We start from the raw sequence: 24,921 nt of genomic DNA, 5'->3' as shown, positions 1-24,921 counted from the left end.
GGCGGGCGTCGTCTGGACTCCCCTGCGGCGCCCCGCGCCCCCCCGGGTTGTTTCCTGGCCTTTCTTCTCTTGCGAGCGAGCAGGGGGTCTTCCCTTGCGCCTTGTCGGAGCGGCGTAGCTGCTCCTGCCCGCGAAGGTGAACGTGGGGTAGAAGCTGTCAGGTGAGGCAATACGACCGATAGTGGGGTTTTTTACCATTAGGCGTGCCCTGTGTGGAGGAAAAATCTGTTGGCCTAGTTCCTCCACTCCCTATTTCGGCGCAGTCAGGATAAAGGTGCTTGGCGTGTGGGCAGGTCCCACAGCTAAACGGAAATCTTGTGGCATTCTGAAACCATAACTGCGTCTGAACTTAGTCTTCTCAAATATTGGTGTTACAGACGGAAGAGCATCGCCTGTGTGTGAATGCACCTAGATCAAAATCGGACAAAGCAGTCAGTATTTCTCATTACTAGCCATCAGTGTTAGAAATTGGAGTTTCACTTTCGGTTGGAACAGCGGAGGTTTGTTTGCGTAGTTTTGGGTTTGCCCATCTTAAAGTATGAGCAAGTAAACGCTAAGGGTAGGTTTCTGTGTATCAGCTGGGAAAGCTGTGTTGATAACTGTCTTCTTCAGTGCCCTCTGTGTTACGAGAGCTGCCAAGCATGTCAGAAGCAGAATAGGGGTTTGAACTTCAGTCTTGAAGTAAAATAACATCTTTCTCAATGTTTTACGTTTCTCTTTTACGTATCTGCTAGCTATACATCCTGTCATTTTACTTGACATTCATTTTTTGACATTTAAGTGGAAACAGAGAAGAAATTCTGTTGCTGATCTTTAAATGCTCTACACTTCTGTTCTTTGATGTCTTCATATGTAATTATATCTCAGGAACCATTGAGTGAGTTGTAACTGCTTTTTTGGTGTTTCCTTTAATTATAAACTGTACACCCTGTTCATTCTTCATCTGTGTTCAATCCTTTGCTTAGGAATGGTCTTATTTTATCTAGCTGTGCCAGGGCACTGTATTTAAAGACTCAACAAATAAGAAAAGTTCTTGCTCCTTTTGATGTTTGGTGATCCCAAAGCACTGAGGGTGTAAATGGAAACTTTTTTCCTTTATATGTTCTCCTAACTAAGCGCTCTGATGGCATATTATTTGTATTAACCCTAGGTATAGAAAACATGATCTTGTTTGGAGCCCTTGAGAAAAGAATACCTGGCCCTGACAACTAAAAAGCCTAGCTAGGAGGAAAAATCCTGAACAGCTGTAATGCGGAAAATCTGTGTCGTTTTCAGACTTGTCTTTGAGTGTCGGCTTAAATTAGTGCATTCCTCAGATGCCAATAAATATGAATGGTGGCATCTTACTTGTACATTACTCGTTGTCTCATTTATTAGATAAGTGGTTATGTTGGTTTTCTTCGAAGTTACAACTAAAATGCTCTGGGAAAATAAATGCAGATTCTGTTTGGTCTCTGCTAGATTGTTGAGAGAGAACAGGTTGGCCAAAATTATTTATGTTGCCACAGGTGGAAATTAACTACTTCAAACAGCCTGAAGTTCTTTCATGTGAGGCTTGCAAGGAATACCAGCCAGGTGACCAGTATGGTGCTTGTCTGGCTTCTTAGCCTGTAGTGCTCTCAGTAATTCTGAATTTTGAAACCCATCAATAACGTTAAAGAAGAAACTGAATGAGACCTTCCTTAGCAAATATCATCCATTCTTTTTTATGCAATAAATAGTCTTCCTCTGCTTCCCTGCCTCAGATTCTGACCACACAGTATCATGCATCTGGTTTTTTTTTAATAGTTTGAATGAAGATACTCTGTCAAATGATGAACTAGATACAGTAAAGAAAAATGTAAGTTTACAGGCTTTCTGATTACAGCTTGTGAAGATACTTACAGTGTGCATGATTCCAGTATGAATCACCTTGTTAGCTTGTTACTTGCTGAAGTGAGACGTTCTTACAGTTCTCACACTCGTCAAACACTGCCAGTATAACAGAAGCCTTTTTAGAAGCTCACTCTTGCAACTCCCTTAACAAACCTGCCGCTTACTGGCATGGGGTGGAATCCATTCACGGCTGCATCTGTTTTCTACTTCACAGGAAGTGGATCCTTATCAGTGGTGAGGTATGCTGTCAATTTTGGTGCATCGAGTAGGTTACAGTTCAAAGGAGCTTTGCTGTTGGGCTTTCCTTACAGAGATTACGGCAGAATGTGTCTGTCTGTAGTGTTCTGTTGCTTTTACATTAGTGAAAGCTTTCTGATCTGTTTGTGTGGTGGTGATGTCCTTGTTGTGAAAAGCCCAAATGCACAGTGTTATGGGTAACAATAGAACAATATGAAATTACTGTATGATGGAATGATTTAAGATCTAAGTAGGTGTTTTCTAACCTCCTTGTATGATTGCCTCATCAAACAAACTAATTGTCGAGTGACTAGTTCATGAGCACATTATAGTGAAGTATCTACGGAGCGGTTATGCAAAACAAAAAAAAATAAAAAAGAAACTGTGATGTTAAAATTAGATAGGAGGGTGAAAGGGACACGAGATCTGCTCGTGCATGTAGTATCAGGGCAAAGGGGTGTAAAGAGCAATGACAGAAGATGTAAAGATAAGTGATCTGCTATCAGTACAGAGGTTGAAAGATTGGCACCTGGCGTCAGTACCAGGCCTGAATGTTGCCAGGTCAGTGGGCAGCACAAATTAGGCTTGGTCTGAATGTGGGCCTCCTGGTGTGGAGATGATCCATTAATAACTTCTAAATAAATGTAAATGGAAAAATCTCCTGTATGAAAGATCAGCACTTTGTGCCATGTGGCTTCACAGAATCCTCGATACAGTTGTTGCTTTGGAGCGCTAATGCTCTGTTGTTATATTAAACGTTAGTTCTGTGGCTTCAATTGTCAGTCCACGGGGCTGTGCTTACTGGTGAGAAATGTAAGCTGGGAAAGAGGAGGCCGCTGTCAGCAATGTCATGCATCAGAAACAAGAGGTGCCTGAATAAGTGGATTAGTTAGGTGCACAAGGTCACTTGGACTGGACAATAGAAGTGTAATAGTTCTGGAGGAATTTTAAAATAAAGCAATTCAGCTGCCCCCAGTGGTAGCATACAGGCTTACTGAAAGGGACTGTTGGCATCTCAGATGCAGGAAAATGACTGAAAAGTCTTCCTGCAAATAGGGCTGAAACATGTAAATGAACCTGATACATTGGAGGCTAACTACATAATTTCTGAAGCAAACCGCAGTGTCAGGCTGTCTTTTTACACAGGGCCTTAAAAAATGCTGCTGAGAAGCCAAAGTAATTGAGGAGTAGTAGTTAAAATACTGTTCTAGAGTGAGGAAATGATAAAGAAAGGGGAATCTTAAAACAGGAGTGAATGGTGAAAAGGGTAACGGTAGAGGCAGGACACAGATCTCCCAAGTATGTACCCTCGTTGCTGGCTGTGGCTGTAGATAGTTAGTACTGCGTGCAGGGGGATTAAGCTAACGTGGGCATGTCTGGGTGGACTGCAATGCCAGCTTTGTTTTGTTTTGATATACCTTATTGTAAGACAAGTATTTGTGCTTAGGAAGGATTGTGACCTTGGGCTGCAATGGTCCCAGTGTCATGTTGCCTTGGATAGCAACAAATGTTCTGGCATTGACCTTTCAATCTTGTAGTAAGGCCAGTTGGTTGTGAGTTCAGATAGGTGGCTGATGATGTGTTAACTGTTACAAATTCTCTTGGAAGCTCTGAAGAGAATTTAGCCCTGTGCTTTCTTTTAATGTAGTGTTTTCCAATCTGTCTGTGATTTCCTGGCCCTTAAACATTTTCTGATGACAGTATGGATGCCTGCATAGTGAATGTAAGCCTGCTGACAATCTTGCTTAGTTACCTTTGTGAATGTTTCAGACTAGTTAGGTTAATGTGTTAACAGAGTACTGTACCCATGCACGGAGTATGGGATGTAGCCACTGCTCCTGTGCTTCTGGCTTTTCCTGCAGTTGAACTTTGCTATGTTCTTGTCACCTGGTGGTTTTCATTATGCAAAGGGGGTTATCTCTGTTCTAGAGTATAGTTTTTTAGAAAGAGAAGCAAAGTTGATCTCATGGGAAGTTTTCTATGTCACGGCAGAGACTTCAAAGTTACGGGGTTAATTGCAGAGAGTAGAGCTTGGCAGTGTTGTGTTCAATGACTTGTGCTGGCAGAGTGGTCGTGTGCTGCATGATGTATCAGTCCTAGCATTTTATAATAAAGGGTTTGTAGACTTCGCTTTTGAGAATAACGTAAGTTTATGGGTAAGTGCTCATGATATTTGCTAGGTTGGTGTGAATTTCTGATCTGTATAGATGGGGAGGGGACACAATTTTGCCATTGTGATTTAACTAATATTTAACGAACTGAATTTAGAGTGTTCATTAATAAATACAGTTCTGTTACAACTCTGAACTTGCCTTTCGGGGAGGGAAAGCATTTATTAGTAACTTTTATAAGAGATTTATACAAACAAATCTGAGTAGTTTGTGGTACATATGAAGGAAGTCTGTTAAGTTTTCTTCTCTCCTCCTTTATTTAACCTGAGAAATAGGAAGAATACTGCATCTAGTTTGCCTGGTCTTTCGGGCGAGTGTGTCTTGGAAGCAGAGTGGAGGGAAGGTGGTCTCTCGGGATGTTCAGTAAAAGCTGTTTAAGCAGATTTACTTTTCGCATTAAAACCTGCTGTTTCCTGATAGGCGCTGATAAAAAGTAAACAAAACCCACTCCAAAACCTTAATTAGTTTGTTCCATAACATGCTGGCTGCAGGTTCCCACCTTTATGCTTTCCTATCAAGCACCAGGGAGGGTGTCTCTCAAATACTGACCTCATTGTCACGGCAGTTTTTAAGTTGTTGCAGTTTAAGATTGTCTTTTTCTACAATAGGCTCAATCATTGATTGTGTTTAATTTAGAGAGAAATCATATAAATCTGTTCAGCGTAGCAAAAACTTCCAGTATCCAAAGTAATGAGACTAAGAGCCACAATCTTTGGGTCACCAGAATTGATTTAAATTTGAGCAAACTAAAAAAATGTTACTCTCTTTCTGCAGGTGAAGTTCTAAAAACCTTAAATAAGTTCTACAAAAGAAAAGAAATCCAAAGACTAGGAGCAGAAAATGGATTAGATGGTAAGAAAATGTTCTTAGATTTATTTTTTTTTCTAATGTGAAATTATTTTTATTCGGATATGGTATTAGGTAGATCTGATCTTTTATGTGTCTCACGACACTGCTTGTTTAGTTTGTCACTTGGTTCAAATAAACTTTATGTTTACATGTAATATCTCATGATAAGGTGTAGGTTTTTAATGGACTACTTCAGTGTTTTGTTGGGTGTTTACAAACATGGTCTTGTGATCCCAGTCTCATTTACTTTGTTCCTTTTTTTTGCAGCTCGCCTGTTTCACCAAGCGTTTATAAGCTTTAGGAAGTATATCATGGAATCCACTTCTGTGAGTGCTGATTTGCATATTATTCTCAATGATATATGCTGTGGTGCAGGCAAGTATCTGGAGTGCTTGTAAAATAAAATATGTTTTGGGGTTGGTTTTTTTTTTCTTGTTTTTTGACCTGTATGCTTACCTACGTACCTGTGGATGCCCCCTATTATGCTGTAAAAGAGGTCAAAAATCACTGTTCTGTCCTTAAATCTTCTGAAGTGGAAACAAAAGAGGCGGAGGTCTTAGCAAGAAGCAGCCTGTTGTTTTATAGCATCTGTTCATTGCTAAAATGAAAAAAGTACTATTCCATTTACTCCTCTCTTAAAAATTCGGTAGTCACTAGGGGGCACTTTGCGAGCTTTCTCCTGGCCGGGCAGCTTTAAGTACTTGGGAGCACAGCTCTGTGTCTGTGCTCTGTTTCCCTGTGGCACTGGTAGAAGCAAGTTGTTTGCTTGCTTACTGCACGGTGTGTTGTCATCAAGGGCACTTAGCTAGGAGGTGATGCTAGCTGCTAACATCAGAAATGGCCTTCTCCACGGTTCAAACTGCAGAACTTTGCTTTTAATGATGGTAATTTAAAGGTTACGGTGGCCATTAGTTTTGTCTTAAAATGTAAATGTGTATATTTTTAAATGTTTACCATTTTAGGAAATGTAAAGTGTCTTTTTATATTAGTTGTGCATAAAATCTTCCACATGATTTCCTCACTTCCACTCCTTATTTACTTATATATGAGCATTGTTTATTAGGCCTTAAAGCTCCCATATATAGGAGTGTAAAGGGTTGTTCACTGTAGCAGTTTTGAAGTTTTTTAGCTGAGTTTTGCTTGTCCAAAGATGATAGTTGAAAATACTACAGTTTTTAAGTTCTTTAAATTTTTCGCAATAATTTTGATTCATTGAATACTAATTCTCAATTTAAAAATAAAACAGAACAAAACCACACACCACTTTTTTTCTGTGTGCTTGTTTGTTAAGAACAGTTTTTTAGATTCAGGCAGCTCTTTGAAATTCTGTGAGAGCCCAACAATGGGAGTGTGACCTGAAATGAGACCTTTAAGGCCACATGTCTACTCTGCAGACATTCAGAAGAGCGAACCTGGATGTCTCTTTGGAGTTTTTCTGAATTTTTCTATTTTTGTTTTCTCACCAAGGATTGGAGACTCACAGTTTTGAACCAGCAGCCCAAGTCCTAGTAGCTTAGGGAAGCTGCAAACTATTCTTTCTGTTTATTCATAAAAGCATTTGAGAAGCTTTTATTTTATTTTATTCGAAGGAAGCGCATGAATTTAGGAAGGAAAGGCTAAAATCTTCTGAGGACAGAAAAGCTATTTCTCATCCAGCTATTCCATAGCTTCTCATTTTATTTAGTTCTCTAGACATGTAGGCTAACCAGAGTGAATATACTGAAATGAGATTTTTTTTTTTCATACTATTGTATTTGCATTACGTTGCTTAGTGAGTTTGTGTACGCATGTTAGTTTGCCTTCCTGCCATTGAGATAATTATTGGACTTTGTAGAGAGCCAGAAGTTGAAAGAATTACATAAGTGTGTGGAGGACGTAGTAGATTTCTTTTTAAAGTTTATTATGAAGATGCATGCTTCAGACAAGCATGCAAACTCTCTTAAATGGGTTTGTCTTCTAGGTCACGTGGATGATCTCTTTCCGTTTTTCCTGAGGCATGCAAAGCAGATCTTTCCGATGCTGGACTGTATGGATGATCTGCGGAAAATCAGTGATTTAAGATTGCCACCCAACTGGTCAGTGTGTTTACGTAGTTGCAGTGTTTTCTTTTCTTAGTGTCATAGAATTTCATAGTCTGTGGAATTAAGCTTTATGATGTATAAGTGCACTATACTTTCAGTTCCATTTATCTGGTTTTACAGTAATTTGTCAGGAACTCTTACCTTTGTTATGAGATATATCGCAATCAATTAGAAGGCAAGTAAGATTGTATCAGCTATGAAAGTCCCTGGGCTGTTATTGCCTTTGCAGAAAGCTGTGTTCTGGCTGTATCTGTTCGGAAGGTAGCACGCCAGAACATTAAAATGTTAATATACCCAAGGAGAGAGACCACAGTAATGAGAATTATTTTTAACACAATGTGTGATTTCCACTCTAAATCTTTGAAAGCATTGTATGAGTTAGATGATGAATGTGTAAGAGATAGTACCCTCTTTATAACGCCTCTATTTAAGAACTTGATCTTTCTGCTTTCAACACACGTTAATAAGCAAATGTTTAAGCTAATGTGCAATTTCCCCAGAATCAGTATCCAGAACACCAGATAAATTTTCAATAGATCTGCTTTTTTTTTTGTGTGTGTATGTTTTAGGTATCCAGACGCCAGGGCTATTCAGAGAAAGATAATATTCCATGCTGGTCCTACAAACAGTGGAAAAACTTACCATGCTATCCAGAGATTTTTGTCAGCAAAATCTGGAATATACTGCGGCCCACTAAAACTTCTGGCTCATGAGATCTTCCAAAAGAGTAATGATGCTGTCAGTATGTTATAATACTTACCTACATCCTTAATGCTGGAACAGTCCCATGAATGCATGTTTGTGAAGTACAGTAGTTGCTTAAGGTAGTCCATGAAGCAGTGTGCTTGAACGGGTGCCTTTGCTTTGCAGTAGTGTCAGCTCATGTGAATACCAGTTGTGCGTTTCTGCTTTAGGCATGCAGAAGGGAACATCATTTCCCCAAATGGAACATCACTTCCCCCAAAGCACATGCCGTGCAATCATCCCTGTAACCTGCCTCCTTTTTCCTGTAATTTTTCCCTCCCTGAGTTTAGCTAGGTTTTACTATTAGCTTTCTCAGCGTGGCAACTGTGGCTTCTTTTGCCCATGACCTTTATTTTAGCTTGTACGCAAGAAATTTTCCTTGCTTATTTCCCCTCAACCTTCTGCTTTAGTGTTTAAACAGGTTTCACTCAGCCATATAATAAAAGGTTCTGCAGCTTCAGATGTGTTGAGTGGAAGAGCAGTGCCCTATATAAGGTCCCCAGAGGAAGGTTTCATTAGTACTTCTTTTTAATTGCTTCCAGCATCTTTTTGAAGGCTCCTTACCAGTGTGTTTCCAGCTGGACAGAGCCACACCAGTTCTGAAGCATTACAATAACACATCATATGTTAATGCAGCATAGTGTGTATGTACCGTAGTTTTTACCAAACAATCTCGTGATTTCTCTTGTTTTGATAAGGCTGTGGTTTAGAATTTGTAATTCCTATTATTGGTTTATCAAAGCAACATGTAAGAAAGGTTGGCTTGTCCTAGGAGATAATCTGTGACGCGTACCGCATGTGGGTACTGTGTAGCGACGTTCCTTGTTAGTAGTAACATTACTGCGCTTTTTTCCCATGTGTTAAGTGTGCATGAGGACTTTTTACTTGGCAGCTCATGGATCATACATAGCCTAAACAGGGCTTCCTGCATGGCTTTACAGGTGGCTGTAGATATGGAAGGAGCAGCCATCTGCCTGACATTCAGCGAGTGTAGGGCTGATGGAGGTGGTGGCCCCTGCTGTCTCTCACAGCTAGTCCTCACGCTGCCTGAGTATGAGGCAGGAGGTGGGACACCCAACAGGGCAATCGCCAGATAAACCGGAGGAGGCTGGAACTTGCAAGGCTCCTTCGCTTCTGGGCCATGCTTTATGAGCCCCTTGTACTACAGCTCTTCTGACAGTACTTTGTTGCAGATGTGACAGCTCTGGAATGCTCAGAGGAAGGTGTAATCTCCTGCAGGAGTAGGGGAGGGCATTTAATTACAGATGCTACCTCTTCATTATACCCTTCAGTCTGGTAGGACTTAAATACAGGGCACAAGTTGCAAAAGGCTGAGTAGTTATTTTCTGGATAGCTTCCATTATACTGTCTTAGAAGGTACTTTAAGAAACTGATTTTTTTTTTTCCCCCTTTGGAAAGGGGATTCTGTTTTATCAAAGGAACTTAATATGAGTTTTCTGAATTCCTTTAGAATGTGCCATGTGACTTGGTGACAGGAGAAGAGCGTGTGTATGCCAATGAAGATGCCAGACAAGCTTCTCACATTGCTTGTACCATTGAAATGTGCAGCACTAATACGCCTTGTATGTATTCATAATTGTTTTGGTCATATCTATGGTATCTTTATGTGTATTATTGGCCTCTGAAGTAGCTGAGCTATTCCTTTTCACTCTTACTTGAACAATTTCTGAACTATGTTAGAGTGGTTAATAAAACCTGAACCATCTCAGAATAGCTTTTTGGTGGTAGAGGATTAACTTGATTTGAGCAACCTTTTTTAGAAAGCTTTCAAGTTCTTTCCTGTCTTGTACTGCTGTTCTGGATGCTCTTCCTTGGTGCATTATTTTTTTGTTTGTTTGTTTTAAGATGAAGTTGCTGTGATTGATGAAATTCAGATGATCAGAGATCCTGCCAGAGGGTGGGCTTGGACAAGAGCCCTTCTAGGTAAGCTTGTTTGTGTTGACAATGAACTAGTTTAATGTGATTATAAATGGCACATTAAATCCAAGCTGGGTAGTCAGTATATTCGTAAGTGGTTACACTGTGTGATGCAAAATAAAAGTATTGTTTCTTCATATATCTTCTCACAGCAAGTTAGAGAGATACTCTGCCTCAAAGGATTTGTCTGTAGGCAGCAAGTTACCTCTCATGTTTTATTTAATGAATATTTTAAAAAAAATTATTCTCCAAGTTACACAGTTGCCTCTTTTAGTTTTGCTTCCTTGGGTAATATGGAGTCTTTGTGCTGTTACACCATGCTGTCCTTTTACATTGATTATTTTTTAAAGTATGCTTTTTTTTGTTCAATTAAAACAACACAATCTTTCAGAGATTTCGTTATGAAGAGATACTGTTAAATGTATGGCAACATGGCGAACATCAAATATTTTATAGTGTTAATTCAAAATGGCCCATTTATAGAGCTGCAGTGATCTGTTAAATTCTTAGAACAATGCTTCTTGTGATAATTCTCAAATTTTTCAAGAGGAATTTTTGAAACTCATTTTTCCTCAGATTGTGAACAGAAGTTTGGAATCTGATTCCTCCCCTCCTCCCCCCCCTTCCCTTCACTGCTTTTGATGCTAAGTTTAACAGGATGATGTGTTGCACTTCCCCTGCCTCCTATTTTTTCCCCTTTTTCCATTCTGACTGCATTAGAGACGTATTCATAAGTTTTGAAGGTCATGCACAAAGCAAAGCTCGTTAGTTCTGCTGTGATTTGGGATTTAGTAGTAGTAAATAAAACATTCTCAAAGCTTTGCTCCATTTGTTCAGTGGTTGAGGGTACCTCTTGTTTTGGCGAGGGGGTGCAACAAGGTATTAGCTGCTCTGATTATCATACTAATGGATTTCCAAGCATCACTCGCTGATACGAGATCAAGAGCAGCTCTAAGGAAGTGTTGTTATTGCAGGAGAGGCTTTGAGTACTGATCTGGGATGTTGAAGGAGGTGAAATACAGTCCTCATTGATGTGTTTAGCAAGCAAAATGTAATGTTTTCGGTAACTTAAAAGTCAGCTAAAGCTACTGTTGTCTATAAATATGTAACATTTTGCATTTTATTTCATTGGATCTTGTTCAGGACTCTGTGCGGAAGAAATCCATGTTTGTGGAGAAGCTGCTGCTATTGACTTGGTGACAGAGCTCATGTACACAACAGGGGAGGAAGTTGAAGTAAGCTTTTTAATTCTGTAAAGTTACAGACAGAGCATCAGGTTCTCCTTGCTGGAAAATGGGCAAAAATTTAGTCTTTTGTGGGTATCACTGATCAAAGTTGTTCTTGTTAAAATGTTTCTCAATTCCTGTAAACCAAAGGAAATGTTGCAAAGTTGTAGTGGGTTTTTTTGTTTCGTTTTTTTTTTGGTTGTGGTCGGGTTTTTTTGTTGTTGTTGTTTTTGTTGTGGTTTTTCTTTTTAATAGTGGTATTCTTTTGCTTAAAGGATATAAGGGCTTTGCTGAATTCCCCTCAGGGAATGCTGCAGCTGTTTAGGGGCTTTCTTTACAGTTCTGTTCTTCCTGGAGGGCCCAGTGCCCTCAAGTTTGCTGAGGTTACTGGATCCATTAATAGTTATTCTCCATATGATGAGGAAAGGAGTTAAAAGAGCTAACACCTCCAGAAGAAGGTGATTGAAAGATCTCTGAAACCCGAGTTTACGGTCATGTTGGTTTTTTTCTTGGGAAGATTCCTTTGTGAAGTGTATTTAAAAACATAAAATTTGGTCCTAAGAAAGTCCAGCTTGCATGATTTTCTGGTGAATTAGCTGCAGCTTTATATTATCTGGGGCGTGTGAGGGCATGTAATTCTGAAAGGGGACTAGTTACAGCATTCAGATGGCTGAGTGAAAACAGACTCTCATTTCTTGATAGAATTGCTACGTAGCCTGTGTACTTCTTTTCTTGAATCTAATTTACATGTAAAAATACATAGTTCTTGTGTTTCTTGAAAAGGCCATATAGTTCTCAGCTTGGGAATTGCTGCAAGTATACAAGCACGCGAGGTGTATGGCACCTTCTCCCCAGTAGCTATCCCTTAAAGACTGTGAGAGGTCCCTCAGTGTTACAGTCAATCGTGATAACAACCATACTGACTGATATTCCACAGGATTTTTTCATGTAAAAACATGTTATCTTTGACAACTCTTTTGATTCTAGGTCCGAAACTACAAGAGACTCACTCCTCTTACTGTGCTGGATTATGCCTTAGAATCTTTAGATAACCTCCGTCCTGGGGACTGCGTTGTCTGTTTCAGCAAGAATGACATTTACTCTGTCAGTAGACAAGTTGAAGCCAGAGGCTTAGAATGTGCTGTCATATATGGCAGTCTGCCACCAGGTAAAGCACTCTTCCTTTTATTTTTAGGGGAACGTTCTGCTTCTTGCTGCTTTCTTAGAAAAACCTTTAAAATGAAGCAGTACAAGTTTTCCTAGTTTTGCATGTCTGTCAAGTTAAAGTAATCAACTTTTGTTGACTGTTGTTTTAATCTTGGGATTAGACCTTTATTATGTATGTAGTATTCAGATCTTCAGATGTAATTAAATGAGGTCTGTCCGCAGCTCTGGGAATGATTTAAATCCCTCCTGGCCCCTTCCCCCAACAACAGCCAAATACCAATCAAATACCAATTTTTTCCCCCAGCCTATTATAAAAGCATAGAGCTTAGTGATACATTGTTTTGTAAGAAGAGTTTGCTATGTGAATTGTTTTATCATTCTATTTCAGGAACAAAACTTGAACAGGCAAAGAAATTCAATGATCCTGATGATCCATGCAAAATTTTAGTTGCTACAGATGCAATTGGAATGGGACTCAATTTGTAAGTACTTGGAGCAGTTTATGGTATGATTTTTTTTTTTTTTTTGGGTGTGATACCTGCATTAATTTCCTCACTTGTTTCTCCCCAGTTTGACTAATCTGGCTAGATATCTTCCATGTCTAGAAAACACAGTACATACATTTTAATTCTGAAGTAGTGATCAATTTGGGTAGAAGTAAGCTTTCATTTTAAAACTGATTCTAAGAATTAAATGGCTCACTTGGCCTACTTCTGTGTGATAGTAGGCGCTGTTAAGGTCCTTTCGATCCATAGGAGTCAGATGTGCTAGGTTGTCAGAGAATCTGTCTTCAGCATTTCTGAAATTTAGAGGAAGGTCAGTCCAGTTTCAGATGTATTTTGTTGCTGAAGGCATGCGGTCACATTGCTATAAACTACAGAGGCAGATGGTGATGAATTGCTTGGGACCCTACTAGAACAAGATTGATGCATGTAGGGGTGATGATTCTCCTGCAACTAACCAGTATTCTTATGCTGCCCTTTTGAATATGCTGTGTCCATAAGTAGTCTCTTAATTTATAGAGTGGAAAAAAGCTCAACACAAAAAAAAGCTTTCATTCTTCAGTAGTAGGTTGTATATTGGAAATAATTTGCAAAAAAAGGATTCCTTTTTGTTCACATATTTCAGGTGTATAAAAAGAATAATTTTTAACTCTATAGTAAAGCCAACTATCAATGAGAAGGGAGAAAAAGAAATAGATTCCATTACAACCTCTCAGGCTCTACAAATCGCAGGCAGAGCTGGGCGTTACGGCTCATCCTTCAAACAAGGAGAAGTCACTACAATGCATCATGATGATCTCGTGCAGCTGAAGGAAATTTTGAGTGAGCCTGTGCGCCCTGTGAAGGTGAGAAGCTCAGTACCCAGTTTGTACGGGTGTGCTCTGGAGCTGTTTTACTATGTTCTGATCCCAAAGTATTTTTCCTTGTGTCTGTTTACAAGTTAGTAATAAAAATGGATTGAGTCATGCCAGAGTGGCTTTGAATATAGGTCCCATTTGGAGGCTTGCAATATTTCATTTATATTGAAGCTGCTTTTTTAAAAGCTCAAACACAAAAGTTCTTAAATTCCAGATAAGTCTGCTAAATAAACTGGACTCTGTAGAGTGCTTTGGTTTCTTGAATTTTGTCTTTCTAGGCTTTGTTTCTGATGCACTAACCTAAGAACAATATTGAGAATTAATGGAAATTTTTTCTCTATTTTCCCTTTAGGCAGCTGGCCTCCATCCTACTCCTGAGCAGATAGAAATGTTTGCTTATCATCTCCCTGATGCTACTCTATCCAATCTAATTGTAAGAATGATCAAAATACCTGTTTCTGCTTTAAATTTAAGCATTGCTTATAGTCACTGCTTCTGTACGAACATGCCGTTTGGGAACCTAACAGCCAGCCTTGTGTGTATCTCTTACCAGTTGGATTCTTCTCTGTACCACAGCAGTGACTGCAAATACATTTAGAATGCTTAACACCTCTGTGTTATGATAAACTTGGAAGCTGTTGAAGTGTGTAAATGCGTTTACACATGTTGAAGAGCGTGCAACAACCTTTTCACTTTACTTTTCCTGCATTTTAAATGTAGACTTGTTGGTCTGAGGCTGAAATATTAGAGATGGAAATTTTGATAAACTTGTGTGAAAATTCCTGGGAAACTGAGCTGGTCATGTCAGATTTCTGTGCATCTGAGAGCTACTTGATTCCCGCACACCCCCACCCCCCACCCCGGTTCTGTGGACTTTATGGTAAAACAGTGTCTGCCTTAACTTTGAGAAAACAGATTTTGTGGGATCTACTTGATCTCATCATGAGCTGGATAGTAGAATTTTTGGAAGTTCCTAAACCTATTAAAGTAGAAATTAAGCTTCCGGTGATGTATTTAAAATAGTATCATGGTTTTTAGTACACTGAGAAATTCTTAGCAGCTTGCATGAATTTAAACGCATATTATTGTTCTCTGCTGATGTGCTGTTATGTAGCAAAGTATATGATTTTCTAACCTCAAGGTAAAAGATTACATTTGGAGACCTCCTGGAAGACTTAGGCTGGTAGGGTAACAGCACATCTTTAAAATTTTACTGTTGAGAATTTCTGGGCTAGCATAGCAGTATTAAGATAGGAAAACCCATGTTATTATTGATCTCTTAAGTATTCAGTCACATATTTAATTAAGAAGCTCAGTGTTTCTTTAAAGATCTTTTAAAAAAATCTTTCAAAGATTTACACTACAGAAATAACTTTTGGGGGCCCATAAAAATTCCCCCTGCGATGTGGAGTGGCATCTCCTGTTTCTTCAAACCTTGGATATGTTTCAGGTATTCTTTGAACTCCTCTATCACAATACCATGTTTGTCTTGTGATTTCTCTCTTCCTAAGATAGATCTGTTCCTGACAATGGGCTAAAAATACCTCAATTACTGAATTTTGTGCTGTAAAGTTGGCTTTTTGGGTCATGCTAAGTGACAAACCTGGAACAAGTTCTAAACATAGTAGTAACTGGTTCCTGTGATGGTGTTCTTTGTCACTAAAATGTACACTTCCAGAACACTATATTTGTTACTTAGGAGGTTAATCGAAAATGCTTAAATAAAGCATAGTGCATTATGTCTTCTCCTCTGCTCCTGTGTTAGAGAGAATTTAATGAAAATCCTGTTACAAGAGTAGAGGGAACTCCCCTGCCCCCTTTTTTATTATTTTATATATCAAATTTTATTATTTTTATATATCAAATCTGATATATTTTTAACTGTTCCTTTAGTATAACTAGCCTTTGAAACACTAAATCATTTCTTGGTTTGGTAACACAAAGTTTAATACCCTCTCCTGTAATAACATCCTCTTCATCTGGTTATGTTTTCCCAGGATATTTTTGTGAGTCTCTCACAAGTTGATGGGCTTTATTTTGTCTGCAATATTGATGACTTCAAATTCCTAGCAGATATGATTCAGCACATTCCACTAAATTTACGATCACGATATGTCTTCTGCACTGCACCCTTGAACAGAAAAGAGCCTTTTGTGTGTACCACATTGTTGAAGGTCAGTTATTTTTTTTCCTCCAAAAAATGTGGTATTTATATCAGAGCAAGCGGGTCTTGGTACATTGAGACTGTATCTGGCTGCTATATTTAATGTGGCTTTTGTCATTAGGTCATTTGAGAGTGTTCGTAAAGTACTCGCAGGTAGTGGTATAAAATAGCTGGAGATTGTTTTGTTTTTTTTTTTTAATTGCATTCTTCAACATTTTTATTGGCCAAAGCTTTTAAATTCTGAGAACTGATTCTCATTTTGTGATGTAAATTAAAATTTGGATAGTTTTTCTGCTGTTCACCTTGAACAATCCTACTGCTTGCCTTGCAGGTGATCTTTGAACTGGGAGAGATCAGAATTGCATTACGTAGTCACTTGTGCGCTGTTAAGCTTTGCACTACAGCATGTCTAAAAGCAGTCCTTAAACAAGATACCGCTGCTTTGAGGTGTTACCTTGTCAGCAAAAGAAAAGAATGTGGGATTAAGTGTGATTGCTGATGCTATAATAAAGTTACATAGAATTAAAACCCCAGAAAATACAGTGCTGTAAGTTGCTCTCAGACTTAACGTTATTTCACTTTTCAGGCCTGGATGAACTGTTTTCCACTGTGCTCCCAGAGTGATTATTTTGAGGAATTTGTAGTCAGCTGGTTTCAGTTTTTCAGGATTCATAATTTTGTTTGGGACTGTTGCTTTGTTAGACAGTATTGCCTTTGTCCCCTTTTAGAGACTGCATTAAACATTTTGAATAAAATAGTGTAAAAATGAAACTGATGTGGTGTCCTCATGTCACAAATATTAGACCTGTGCCAAATAGCAAAAAATGGCTAGTAATGTCCTTTTGAAATTGAGTGATTGATTTGAAGAGTTGGAAAAAAAAAATGTGCGTCATTAAGAAAATGCTGAGAATTCAGGTCCCAAGTAATGAAGGTGCAGAGGGGCATAACGTGGTACGAGAGGGAGGTAGGCTGTTGTGAATGCCTGTGTGAATTTAAGACCCATTCCTTGGCAAAAAGCCTTCTGGTATCAGCCAGTTAGGAAGCAGTTATTCCAAGTCATGAATGCTCATGAAAATTTTAAATTTAAATCTTACTTGGCTTGTTTATCTGTTAGTAAAAGAACTGAGATGTGTAGGCTTTGGCAGGGCTGATTTCTAGTGGAGATTTATCTGTTTGGGTTGTGAATAGTGTTTCCTAAGTCAGGGATCACATTTAACATTTTCTCAACCCTGGAGATTCTGAAACCAGATAATTAACAGAATAGGAGTAGGAGAATTAAAAAGACAAAGTCCATCTGCTTTGCTAGATGAAATCATACGCCTTCAGCGTTATGCTTTTCTGGATAGCTCTGTACTTCTGTTGCTTAACTCTGTGCATGGCCCGTGGAAAATAGTATTAATGAGGCCCTGGAAAGGAGACCCGTTGAGTAATTAAGTAAAAGAATGTGTGGCATTTGGGCTGTGTAAAACAAAGCAGGTATTTTCTGGAGTATTCTGTGTATACAGGCTCAAGGGAATTTAACTCTTTGGGATTTCTTCTTTCCTCACTAACTGAGGACTTCACTGAATCTGTTTGTTTTTCAGTTTGCAAGACAGTTCAGTAGAAATGAGCCTCTGACGTTTGACTGGCTCTGTCGGCACACCAAATGGCCGTTAGCCGCTCCAAAGAACATCAAAGAACTTGTGCACCTCGAAGCTGTTCATGATGTTTTTGACCTGTATCTGTGGTTAAGGTATTGTTTTTGTGCTTGAAAATTGTTTTTATTTATTCCTAATATTTACGACTTGCAGTCCTAGAAAAGCAGTGTCTTCAAGCCCGTGTGTACGTGGTGCAGTATGGGCTCCTTTGGCCCTTTAGAGGATCTTGAGAAATGCAGATGTAGCTATATTGTGGGAGCACGTCACGGGTTCTGCAGAGAACAGTTTGTGACTGACAGAGGGAGAAAGTTAGAAACAAGGTGATCCTGGACAGGAGCAGCTGAAATGCCACTTAAAATACAGTGGCCTTCCCATGCAACACGTAATAATTTTTCTTTTTACTTTACATAGTATGTATCTCATTTCTGTCCTAGTCAGCAGTCCTTTAGTGAAAATGTTTAATTGTGTGTTGTTTTGACTCTCTTCAGTTACCGCTTCATGGATATGTTCCCTGATGCTGTCCTTGTAAGGGATGTTCAGAAAAAACTAGACGACATTATACAAATTGGTGTCTGCAACATCACGAAGCTGATCCGAGCTTCACAGTCCGCAGCTGCTCCTAGCACGGCAGAAGTCATGTCAGAAGACTTTCCTCTTTCAAGGACTAGGAGGGATACGAGGGCGGTTTCAGACCGTCATGGTGCAAAATCCACAGAGGCACTCTCTATTGCAGTGGAGGTTCCAGGAGAAAGAAGAGCTAAGAACTTGAAAGCCTATCGGTCTGCTGCAAGGCAGGACGATCTGAAAAGCCATGGACGTGGATCTCTTGCCAACAGATTGTTGCGTGAAGGACTTCTAACTCAAGAAATGCTGAGACAGCTGGAGAGCGAGTGGCAGGATCAGCACAGGAATGGTAGATATGGCCTTGGTTCAAAAAGAGATGATCAGAATAGTTCAAAGGAAACAGGGAAAAAGAAAAAATAGAACCGTGTCCTAATTCTGTTTAGTTTTTATTCATAAAATAAAATACTATTTTAATAACTTCTTTGGCATTTCATGTTTACACTGCTGCAGCTTCTTGATGTTTTTCCTTCTCCTGTGACCAGTTACGTGAAACACTCAGAGAAATGCACTCTTAGAAGCTCAGAGGCCATAAGTTTCCTTTTACCAGTCAGCTGTACACTTTTCCAATAATGGTGTTCAGCGTAAGTGTATGATCTACTGCTATTTGAAACATTGAACTTGATGTCTTCTTGCAAGATATCCTCACATTATTAATAAACGTCAGATATTTCACTAGTCATGAATTAGCTACTCATTCTATCCCTTCCCAAAAGACAGAGTTTAACAGATAATGAACAAATAATGAACAACTGGGCAGGAAAATGGGTCATAATGGTGATAGGAGTCATGCGCCTCTAACCTTTGTGTCCCGTGAAAATGTGGAAGGAGGCGAAAAGCATTTGTGTTAATATGTTGGGGAATGATGAAATTCCAGCCGCAGGAATTTTTGAGTAAATTCCAATTCTGTCATCTGAGGGGTAATTACTGAGACAAAGCAAAATCTGTCTTGCTCTTTAAATTGTATTCTTACTCCTAGGAAATCTAGGAGCTCATCACACTCATTTGGGCAAAGTTTGGGGGGAGAAAAAAAAAAAGTTGGATTATGATTTTTAGGGGGAAGGAGGAGATGTTAGAGGCATAGACGTAATTTATTTACTTTTGAGGATTTCACATGTGTGTTTCTACTTGACTTTTCGAATTCATTTTTGTACAAATCATTTTGTTCTGTTGCACTTCATAAATGTTTCTTTGCTTCACTGCCAGTTTGTTTGTGATATCTGAATTTTGAGAGGAGACAAAATATTTTACTTAGGCTCACATAACAGCTTATAGTTTAACTAACAGCTTGTGGGTTGATGTTTGTGCCAGTAGTATTTCCACAAACCTGTGTTATCGTGGCTGTCATAAACTGGAAAAATTAGCTGCTTACCACCTGGAGGAAGGTTTAATTTGTTGGAACGAAGTTCTCAGGAAAGGAAATTTTTTTTACCTGATGCAGTGTCACTGAATGATGTTTATGCTATATCTGTTTCATACACATGCAGCTGCTCTGTCATTTGTTTTTAGTGTGAGCAGCTTTAACGCATGGTTTTGAGCTCCCAGTAGGGATACTGGAAAGTGGAAATAATTAGATGCTGAAGCTGCTGTGTATTCACAGGAATGGGTTTCAGCGCTAGGACATGTTGCTGGGGCTGTCTGAGGAGAATAATGCTGCAGCCACTGTATTTCTGGGGTTGGCTCTATAGGAGTCTGCAGATCCTGCTTGTGTTAATGGTGGGATACTTGTAAAAGCTGGGTTGAATTTCACTGTATCAAATACCTGACTTTCTAAAATGATCAAGCAAATATTTCTGCAGGTTGAAAGTTTGCTCTGAATCCCCTTTGCTTCCTTCCTCCTAGTATCAGTCCTTTAAGCTGCTGTTCAGAAACAAGTCTGCAGCAGTTTGAATAATGTTTTTGACAGGTGTTTTCAGTGTATTAATGTACTCTTTTCCCACTATTTACTAAAAAGCAAGCAGTGCATAGATGTTTCTAGTCCACGTGATCTCCTGCTGATTTCAGTACCAGACTGGTGGGGAGGGAAAGTTTTAGGTCCTTCCCCTGCAAAGCCCCATCCTTCTTTCCTCCCCTGAGAAAAACCAAGCAGCTATATATGTGTGGCAATGGCCGCGTAAATGTCGTGAATTTTCTGCTTTGCGGATGAATAATTCTGCTTTGCTTTCCCAGAGTGCTGACAGCCTCTGCTTAACAGCAACATGACTTGCACAGAATGTGATCTTGTAATTAACCCTTACAGATGTATTCCTTTTGATACTGTTCAAATAGCTTGTGTGATGTGGTTTGTGTGATTGAGTGGTATCAGCTGCCTCCTTGTGTCCTTTGCACTCGAGAGACTCGAAGGGAAGTTGTAGTTGCTCAAGCCTGCAGGCGGGTTTTGACAGTGTGCGTTCGCCCACTTACCTCTTGGACTGCAAACTCCTTGATGAATCTGCAAACGAGTTTAAAACCACACTTGTGCAAGGACTACTCCTCTGTTTTTTCTCCCCCAGTGTGTGTGGGGTTGGGTTGCAGGAGATCCACATTGCTCCTGTACTTTGCTTCTAGTCTGTTTTGATAAATGTATCCTTTAATTGTATGCCTAGCTGTGTACTAGTGTATTTTTTTTGAGCAAGGAAAGAGTGGCTGGGACTTCGGGGTATAAGCCAGCCTTGTGTTTGAGCACCAAGCCTTGCAATAAGGAAGCTAAATGACTATAAGCATTCTTTTTTGTATTTTGCTGAGATTAGTACTTGGCTTAACTCATTGCTTGTTTCCATAGTGACTCCATAGTAACTGTTTTAAGAGCTCTGAAGTTTATTCAGGCGTTTCCAGGCTGACTTTTTATGAAAGTTTTCTTTTCTTCTGAGCTAATGGTGTGGCTGTCATTGACTCCCATTAGAATGGCTGCCAAACTGGTCCTATGTGGTACAATCTGGACTGGTGTGGTGCAGAGCTATGCCAGCTGCACATTTTAACATGCCCCGTGCAAGCAAGGCCCTGGGGGAGGATTGAGTGGCCTCTTGCTCTTCTTCATGGGGCTGTGCCGAAACTTTTTCTTTTTAAAAAACATCAACAACATTGTTCACTTGATCTGGGAATCACATTTGCAAAACTGTTTATTTCAGGTGTTAAGATTTCCAGATTAATTTCAGGCATTCAAGTTACAGATGTTTGGAAGTTTATTGATTTCAGAGTTTAATTTTTTTATGTTTATTTGTTATGCTTCAAATGTAGAATGCTGATTGTAACAGCACTACTTGGTAAAAGACTTCTTTCTCTTAAGCCAATGCGCTCTTTTCTGTCCGTGCTGTCTCCATCTCTTCTGAACAGTGTCTATCCGTGGAGTTTTTCCAGTCAGTCCCCTCAGGTGTTGCGCCTTATTTTGCAGCCTGATGTTGCCCTAGGAGGGACCCCTTTCTGTTCTGAGTTTGGATGAACTTGTGGGAATATAATGGGGAACCAAGATGCTGCTACTGGGAGAGGAAACATGTTCTAAGGGTTGGTTTTGGAAGCATAAGCTATAACAAAGAAGGATTTTTCCTGATGACTCACCTGTAGCCTTGTCCACTATCTCCTCGTTAACCTGGATGCCAAACTCGGCAACCAGAGTTGCCACTGCCTCTGATACCTCACCGAAGATAGATGTGTTTCTCCAGCACTAAAATGCTTATTAATATGGTACTTCTTTCTGGAGGTAACTGGTGCGTGTTTAGCTGATGTACTCAAGATATTTATCTGAATTCCCCCCTTGTAGCTGTGAGCTCCTTTTCTCTGCAGGCCTTTGATTGCAAGGGCTACGTGAGCACCAGCCTCTTCAGGATTCCCCGTTGTGCCGTGAGACAGGGCTTGGAGGGAGGGCTGCAGGAGAAGAAAGTAGAGAGGGGGGTATTATAACTTCGAAGTCCTGTTGGCCCTTGCAAAGGGAGGGTTTGTGACTAATTTTATTGGGTGCAGCTCTAACACAGGGGAAAAAACAACATTGCCTCAGTCCTCCAAGCTGCATGCAGTTGGAGCCGGTCTGTTCGCTTGGTCCTGGATTGTTTCCCTTGTACTGGTCAGAATATGTACAAAATGGCTGTAACATTTTTGGGTATTGGGCCCTTAGTGCGTTGAACTGCAGTCTGCGTGGAAATGAGATAATGTCTTTTCTTTTCTTGCACAACAGCCTGCCTGAAGCTAGGATGCACCAGGGATGAGCGAACAAGTTACACAGTGATTCTGACGTGTCAGGTATTTAACAGAGCTTGCTGCCAGTTTAGTAACGTGTAGATCTTTGAGACCCTTTTCCAGTGGCATCCGTTAGAGAAAGAAAGAAAAGAGAGAATGAAAAATAAATCTACTGTATTACAGACACAATGAGCTCTGGATCAAAGTGGGATGGAGCTTGAAAGGTGATGTTTTCAATTTTGCTGGCCAGAGGGGTTGTGACTCGGATGGCATGGGTAAACAATGAGGAAAGAGACAGTCCCTCTGGGAGTCAGTGTCTGACTTAACGAGCCAGCAGTTATTAAAAGATGAATACAGGAGAAGTGAACCGTGCTTTCTGGCTGGGAGCGTGGCTTTTTTCTTCTTTCTTTTCTCCCTTTCTCTTGAAGACCAAAGGCCTAATTTTAGAACAAGCCCTATTTATGGACTGTTCAGCCACTCTGCTTTACTCTTGTTCTAGAATAGTGGAAAATAAATAGAGCTGGCGGGATCTCCCAGCATCCAGAGCTCATCCCTGATGCAAGGCAAGAGGAAAAAGACAAACCTCAACTTTTCCAGCAGAGATTCTGTATAATTTGTCTCTGCAGAGGGAGTTCCCTTCCTCTCTCTCAGCTCTTTCAGTCTTTCCTCGTGATCAGAGGCTGAAAAAGCTTAACCTGTGACTGCTCCTGATGTTCAGCCGAGCTGTCTCCTGATCCATGCTTTCTCGACGTGCTGTAGCTACCAGGACTGGGCAGAGTCCTCTTCCTGAGACTGGTGCTGGGTATAGAGTTGAGTGCTGTTTTGTGTGTCTTACAGTCCTGTTCACACAGCCCAGCATGATGATCAATCGTACTTTTTTTACAATAGCATGAGACTGCTGGGTCCACTTTAGGCTATGAATTGATACAGCTTGAGATCCTTTTCTGCTAACTGGCTGCTTTTGCTCCGCTCTGGATCTGCGTAGAGAATTTTCTACTTCTGCTCAGTAGTTCTTTGTGTTTCCTCCCATTACTTTGCATACCACCCCCCCTCCCCCTTTTCATCTCCTTGTTTCTCCCCCTGCCCTGAGGCTGTTTTTCTAATCTATCAAAATAATTTTTAATTGTAATCTTGTTCTGCAGAATTCTGGGTGGCAATTGTCTGCCAGTGCAGTAAGTGTGCTCGGTTCCAGCTGCAATACTGAACAGTAATTGGGGGACACACACACACCGAGTGTGGGTGTAGTTTTGAGACTGAGCCTCTAATTACTTCATGAGAATGCCTTTGGTTTTGGTTATTTTTTTGTTGTTTCTCTCCTATGTGTCAACATTTCACCCGGTTTCCTTTGGATGATGTTTCCGTAGTCCATATCATCCGATACAATGATAAAATCCTGGAAACACTTGTGTATTCAGCATGAACTTTTGTGAGCAATAGTTAAAGGCTGTGTCAAATTCAGCTCTGATGGTGTAAGGAAGCTGCTCTTGCTGTAGGCGCTCTGTGCTGCCAGTTAAAGGCATTCAGTAAGTGAGGCAGTCTCATATCAACACTGCTGGCTGCCAGGTAGATATGTCCCCTCCCCATGTTTTGCAATACCAAGGATTTGCACTGGTCTGAAACTTTGTCTTCAGGAGGGGTGAAGGGAGAATAATCTGTACAAAACCTCTCTGCTGCAAATTGCGCAAGAGGTATTTCAGCTGGGGGCAGGGGTCTGTGTGTCTCTCCCCTCCTCTACACAGCTGAAGCTTAATTGGAAAAAAGCTGCGGGTGAGGGTGCAATGTGTGGAACTGGAGCGGAGTTAATTCATGCAGAAGAGCTTGTCTCGCAAGTGGGAGCGCTGAGCAGAGGGAAGAAACCTCCTAAAATCCTCTCTAACTTTCCAGATTCCCTGCAGCACTTTGTGGCACGCTGTGCTAGTGGGAGCTTGTCAGCCCCCCGGGAAAGAAGCGGGGCGAAGCAGGGCAGGCTGCGTAGCAACTACATTGCGAAGTGGTAACAATTCCCAAGTGGGGCAGTGACAAAATCGATTTTTCTCCCCTTCAGCTTGGCAGCTCTCCAGGTGCTTGCTCTGGCACAATGAAGTGTGTGGCTGGGGAGGGAGGGACTTCGGGTTGATGGGAGGGGGTGATACAAAGAGACAGGAGTTTAGTCATTGAACCGATCACACTGGATGGATTTATTTCTGGACTCAATTTCCCAGGAACTCCACTATCTCACCCTGGGGGAAATGCCTCAGCTGAAGTTTCTCTAGCTCCAGCTTTTTGAATAAAGACCTGTCGCTTTGGAGTTACTCACAACAGCTCTGTCACTACTGACTCATCCATCTGCTTCAAGAAAATGTTTGCTGTCCACTTGCTAGCTTTCCATTTCACAAAGCTAAAAGAGGATCAAATAAAAAAGGTAAGATGCAGCATTAGCTGATTCCTATTTTGAGAACTGTGTTAGTCAGATACTGTGGGGTCTGCAGTATGTAATGCAGACTAGATAATGGCGTTATCTACTAAAGCCTTTCAGCCAAATGGGGAAAGAAGTATTTAGACCCTAAACCATCTGACGAGTGTGAAAATAGGGCTGGTTAGTGCTTTTCCCGGCACAGTTATACGTTCCCTTCCAGTAATGGAGCAAATGATCTTCAGTAACAAAAAGTGGTGCTTAAACTTTACCTGGCATGGTGTGGTATAGTCCGGAAGGCAGAAAGGAA

The 24,921-nt window shown here is 40.3% G+C and overlaps 1 protein-coding gene across 13 annotated transcripts in view; it reads left to right on the top strand.

Annotated features, from left to right (window-relative positions):
• The window catches only part of LOC104124622 (ATP-dependent RNA helicase SUPV3L1, mitochondrial), a 46,190-nt gene that overhangs the window by 2,232 nt on the left and 19,037 nt on the right, over nt 1-24,921 (top strand). For 2 of the 13 annotated variants that reach the window (XM_009636984.2, XM_035892580.1), the window contains exon 1: nt 24,472-24,620. In XM_009636984.2, the coding sequence (XP_009635279.1) occupies nt 24,558-24,620 (63 nt within the window). In that variant the 5' untranslated portion in view covers nt 24,472-24,557. Of the gene's footprint in view, nt 1-5,057; nt 5,136-5,399; nt 5,508-7,092; nt 7,208-7,782; nt 7,956-9,428; nt 9,541-9,823; nt 9,902-11,038; nt 11,131-12,108; nt 12,290-12,676; nt 12,771-13,416; nt 13,637-14,000; nt 14,082-14,466; nt 14,529-14,666; nt 15,099-15,645; nt 15,823-17,395; nt 17,545-17,937; nt 18,363-22,217; nt 22,283-24,103; nt 24,280-24,420; nt 24,621-24,921 lie in introns of those variants that run through there. The other 11 variants (XM_035892583.1, XM_035892575.1, XM_035892571.1 and 8 more) reach the window with 11 other exon arrangements.

The sequence above is a fragment of the Egretta garzetta genome, unplaced genomic scaffold (genome assembly GCF_000687185.1).
Source record: "Egretta garzetta isolate BGI_Z169 unplaced genomic scaffold, ASM68718v1 scaffold204, whole genome shotgun sequence".
In the NCBI taxonomy this organism is placed as follows: Eukaryota; Metazoa; Chordata; class Aves; order Pelecaniformes; family Ardeidae; genus Egretta; species Egretta garzetta.
This window is presented reverse-complemented; position numbering and strand designations above follow the sequence as displayed.